This window comes from Myxine glutinosa, chromosome 2, assembly GCF_964187855.1.
Source record: "Myxine glutinosa chromosome 2, kmMyxGlut1.1, whole genome shotgun sequence".
Taxonomy (NCBI): domain Eukaryota; kingdom Metazoa; phylum Chordata; class Myxini; order Myxiniformes; family Myxinidae; genus Myxine; species Myxine glutinosa.
The window spans coordinates 254,133,937-254,139,242 of record NC_136262.1 but is presented as its reverse complement, the minus strand read 5'-3'; the positions used below and the strand labels follow the sequence as shown (position 1 = coordinate 254,139,242).

At 48.6% G+C, this 5,306-nt stretch overlaps 1 protein-coding gene across 1 annotated transcript in view; it reads left to right on the top strand.

Annotated features, from left to right (window-relative positions):
• Positions 1 to 853: 853 nt before the first annotated feature.
• LOC137414786 (protein FAM131A) overlaps positions 854 to 5,306 on the top strand; it is an 84,853-nt gene continuing 80,400 nt past the window's right edge. The window contains exon 1 of the mRNA XM_068100283.2: positions 854 to 971. Coding sequence (XP_067956384.1) covers positions 881 to 971 — 91 coding nt within the window. The 5' untranslated portion in view covers positions 854 to 880. The remainder of the gene's footprint in view (positions 972 to 5,306) is intronic.

Genomic DNA, 5,306 nt, shown 5'->3' with positions numbered 1-5,306 from the left:
AGACGGATGGGTGGATGGACGGACGGATAGACGGGCAGACGGATGGACGGACGAACGGATTGGCAGACGGATGGGTGGACGGGCAGACGGATGGGTGGACGGGCAGACGGATGGACGAACCAACAGATAAATGGGCAGACGGATGGACGGATTGGCGGACGGACAGATGGGCGGACGGACAGATGGGTGGAGGAACAGACAGATACTGTAGATGGAGAGCAACCATATAGTCCCCTCCACGTTGGAGACTAATAACATGACCCACCATGGCCGCTCCTTTGGGAGAAGCGGACGTTTTTCTTCTCCTCTAAATAACCCTAAGTTTAGAAAATGGCCGACTGACTGCCTGCGCCATGTTGGGTCAAAGAATCTTGGGTTTGTGATAAGTGTTAGAGAGTTAGCATTAGGATTATCCCTTAGCCGCTCGGGTTATTATTAGGGTTATTACTATTAGCCCTCAGGTTACCACTATAGGGTTAGAGATCGAGTTATCACGATGGACTTGCGAGCGATGAATGAGCTGATGATACGTGCAAAAGTGTCAAAATCCATGAGACGTCCACGACCTTCCGGTTGCTCATTGCTGAGTTTCCATATATAATTAGAATGTCCACAGTGGAGTCGTGATGAAACCAAAATGGTGACGTCAAGTTTACTCTATTTCTCAATGTTCTCATGTACCTCACACTCACTTTTCAACTTACGCATCGCGCCCTGTACTGGGCGGGCACGGGGCGAGGCGGGGCGTGGCGCGGGGCGCGAGGCGTGGCGAGGGGCGGGGCGCGAGGCGTGGCGAGGGGCGGGGCGCGAGGCGTGGCGAGGGGCGGGGCGGGGCGCGAGGCGTGGTTTCAGGTCCAATGAAGGGGTATGTAGGCATCAAATGATGAAATCGACGCACACCTGGGGACAGGCGGACAGGCACGATCATCTCGAGGGTACATGGTTCGTTACGAAGCACGGACGAGGCATCTGTGAGTCCCGCACGCTCTTTCTTCTTTCGCTCTTTCACTTTCTTCCCGCCTTTTCCTTTTGGTCCGGTCGATCGTGCGCTCTTCGGATGTCGTGCACGGACGGATTGACTGTGTACGAGTACGCGGTCCGCGTCACGTCGCCCTTTATACAAAATGAATATTCCATTCGTACCGTCGGGTTAACAATAACAAACAGGCTGCGCTGGTTATCGAATGGTAAAGATGATAATGGGATTTTTTGCCACTTTTCGCACCTAATGGTAATAAGTGGTAACCCGTATCAAAAATTCCATTGGGAAAACGGCAGGTATAACATTCATGACATATATAGCTACAGAGGAAATCTATAGTGGAGGCGTTGGAGTGGGACATGTCAAGCTGGGGGTGTATCCATGAGTGCCCAGAGTTGGAGTGGAACATGTCAAGCTGGGGGTGTACCCATGAGTGCCCAGAGTTGGAGTGGAACATGTCAAGCTGGGGGTGTACCCATGAGTGCCCAGAGTTGGAGTGGAACATGTCAAGCTGGTGGTGTACCCATGAGTGCCCAGAGTTGGAGTGGAACATGTCAAGCTGGGGGTGTACCCATGAGTGCCCAGAGTTTGAGTGGGACATGTCATGCTGAGGATGTACCCATGAGTTCCCAAACTCACTCACTCCATCATTCCTTTTAGAAAACCTTTAAAAAAATCAACAATGCGGTCAATTAACCAATATTATTTCATTTCCTCTTGATCCCTTGTTTCATATAGCTAGGGGGGCTCTCTTGAGTGATTTTTCTTTGTTGGAGTGGGACATGTCAAGCTGGGGGTGTACCCATGAGTGCTCAGAGTTGGAGTGGGACATGTCAAGCTGGGGGTGTACCCATGAGTGCCCAGAGTTGGAGTGGGACTTGTCAAGCTGGGGGTGTACCCATGAGTACCCAGTGTTGGAGTGGGACATGTCAAGCTGGGGGTGTACCCATGAGTGCCCAGAGTTGGAGTGGGACATGTCATGCTGGATGCATCCATGAGTGCCCAGAGTTGGAGTGGGACAAGTCAAGCTGAGGATGTACCCATGAGTGCCCAGAGTTTGAGTGGGACATGTCAAGCTGAGGATGTACCCATTAGTTCCCAGAGTTTGAGTGGGACATGTCAAGCTGAGGATGTACCCATGAGTACCCAGTGTTGGAGTGGGACATGTCAAGCTGGGGGTGTACCCATGAGTGCCCAGAGTTGGAGTGGGACATGTCAAGCTGGGGGTGTACCCATGAGTACCCAGTGTTGGAGTGGGACATGTCAAGCTGGGGGTGTACCCATGAGTGCCCAGAGTTGCAGTGGGACATGTCATGCTGGATGCATCCATGAGTGCCCAGAGTTGGAGTGGGACATGTCAAGCTGAGGATGTACCCATGAGTTCCCAGAGTTTGAGTGGGACATGTCAAGCTGAGGATGTACCCATGAGTGCCCAAACTCACTCACTCCATCATTCATTTTAGAAAACTTAAAAAAATCAACAATGCGGTCAATTAACCAATATTATTTCATTTCCTCTTGATCCCTTGTTTCATATAGCTAGGGGGGCTCTCTTGAGTGATTTTTCTTAGTTGGAGTGGGGGGCTACTCCACCTGGGGGGCCGCTGCCCTTACTGGGTAGGTGGGGAGATACCCCGCCTGGTAAGGGTGCTGGAAATGAGGGAGGGGCTTGGGGGAAGAGGCACTGCCCCCCCAAAAAATTTGTGTCGGCAAAATATTTCCCTCTCCCTTCCAAACCTGCCCCCCTCGCAATTCCCCTACCCCCACAGAGACAGAGACAGAGACAGAGACAGAGAGATAAGAAGCAGTGATTAAACAGAAACACAAAATTTTCAAAGTTGATAGAGCGGCATGGGATATATCAAGCTGGGGGTTTACCCATGAGTAGAGCGGAGCCATACTCTTTATACAAGATAAAGTATGTTTTTTAATAAAATAGCATGGATGCTTGGCTTTCGGACATGGCTTTCCTGGAGAAGTGACAATTTTTCATGAGGGGGAGGCACACTTAGACAGTGAAAGACATCCTATTTCTGATGAAAATCCGCTCCTTTCATTGTTATAAGGTGCTCTTCCTATGAATTAAAGACAAATGTCATTAGGATAAAAAATCGTTTGCATTATAATTATGTCGTTTTTTAAAATTAACCCCCCCCCCCCCCCCTAATCTTGAAATGCTTCCAGCACGTCTCCTCCTGGGATCTGGGGGTCGCTGCCCCAAATGGGGAGTTGGGCATGAGGGGCGTAGATGCCCTTAACCGCTGCTCATTACATTTAAGCACAGAGATGTAAAAAAAATGTTTTATTTTGTTTATGGCATTGCATCAGAAAATGTGCAACACATAATTGCATAAACTGGTTTAAATTAATTATTATTATTATTATTATTATTATTATTATTATTACTAGGGCATGCCCGTACTATATATATATATCTAAAATTATATCCCCCCCCTCTATTTACATGAAATGGTTTGGTCCATTCGCAAAGCCAAAGCGAACGGCTTGCGAGTACGGTGACAATCCCCCCCCCTCTATTTACATGAAATGGTTTGGTCCAAAGCGAACGGCTTGCGAGTACGGTGACAATCCCCCCCCTCTATTTACATGAAATGGTTTGGTCCAAAGCGAACGGCTTGCGGAGTTTGGTAAAGAAATCGCCATAGCGTGCACAAACGCGCAGGAAAGCGAAAGAATCGCAAATTAGTTTTAATTAGTTTTAAAACATAGTTTAACGCCAACATAGTTTGCCAACGTGAAATAAATGAATACGCTCTCAAATGTGCCGTCCGAGGCAGAGTCTGTTCGGCACGTTCGGCACACGTGATAGCTCGCTGCTCTCTGATTGGTTGAATCGTTTTTTGGACATAGCTCGGTAACTACTTCTCCGATTAATATGAAACCTTGAAAAGGCACATCCTCAGGTCCCCAGCAATATACCTGGCAAGTTTAAAGTATATCGGACCCGTGGTTGTCGAGAAACAGCGGTCGCATACACACAGACATACACACAGACACACAGACACACAGAGATTACTGGAATTATAGATAGATTATCACGATTTGGAGTTGTATTATTGCAATTAAGGTCAAGATATCATAATAGAAAATTCCGGTGTGTACCCCGGTTTAGAATAGGTACCTCTATCCCTGCGTGTCGTAAGAGGCGACTAATAGGGTTGGCACCAGGAAGGGCATCCGGCCATAAATACATTGCCTCAAAAAGAGAACCATGACAATTACGACTACATATGGGCAGGGTACAGCCTGAAGTACCCCGTGGGGGACCCCACTCCCTCTCGTAAAAACCCAAGGTGGGGAACCCGATCGAAGCAAGGGTGGAAATCATTCCATTTATGACGACGAAACGTCTGATGCCCGACGTGGAGATCGGTTTCTGAGATTTGGGACATGGGATGTAGGGACAATGACAGGGAGATCAGGAGAAGTGGTGGAAGTATTGGTCAGAAGAAGAGTGGACATATGTTGTGTGCAGGAGACGAGATGGAAGGGAAGTGGTGTGAGAATGGCGAAGGGTAGGCAGGGACAGAAATACAAGTTTGTGTGGCAAGGGTGCCCGGAGGGCGTGAATGGCGTTGGTGTCCTGTTTTCTGAGGAGTTTGTAGACAGTGTGGTGAGTGTGACTAGAGTGAGTGAAAGGTTGATGATGGTGAAAATGATGATTGGAAAGCTCTTGGTGAACATCATCTCGGGATATGCTCTGCAGGTTGGTCGGAGCGATGAAGAGAAGGACAAGTTCTGGTATGCTATAGAGAAGCTGATGGAAAACGTGAAAGATGAGGAAGTTGTTGTGATAGGAGGAGACCTAAATGGACCTGTGGGAAGGAGTATGGACAGTTTTGAGGGAGTTCATGGGTGTTACGGATATGGTGTGAGAAATGGAGAAGGTGAAAGGATTTTGGAGTTTGCTGATGGAGCTGATTTGTTGATTTGTAACACTCAGTTCCAGAAAGAGGATAATAAGCTTGTTACATACACGTCAGGTGGGTCGACGACAACCGTTGACTACCTGCTGGTGCATAGGCGAGATAGGGGGCACCTCCGGGACACAAAGGTGATCCCGGGGGAGTAGGCTGTTTCACAGCACCACTTGGTTGTCTGCGACATAAGGGTGAAAGGTGGGAGGAGAGCTCGGCGTGTGAAGTACCAACCGAGAATGAAGGTGTGGAGGTTGAAAGAGGTGACAGTGGGGGAGGCATTAAAAGAGAGGCTGAGTATGGTGGAGGATGATGTGGTTGAGCTTGAAAGTGGTTGGATGTCAATGAAAGATAGTCTGTTGGGAGCCGTTGGTGAGGTATGTGGA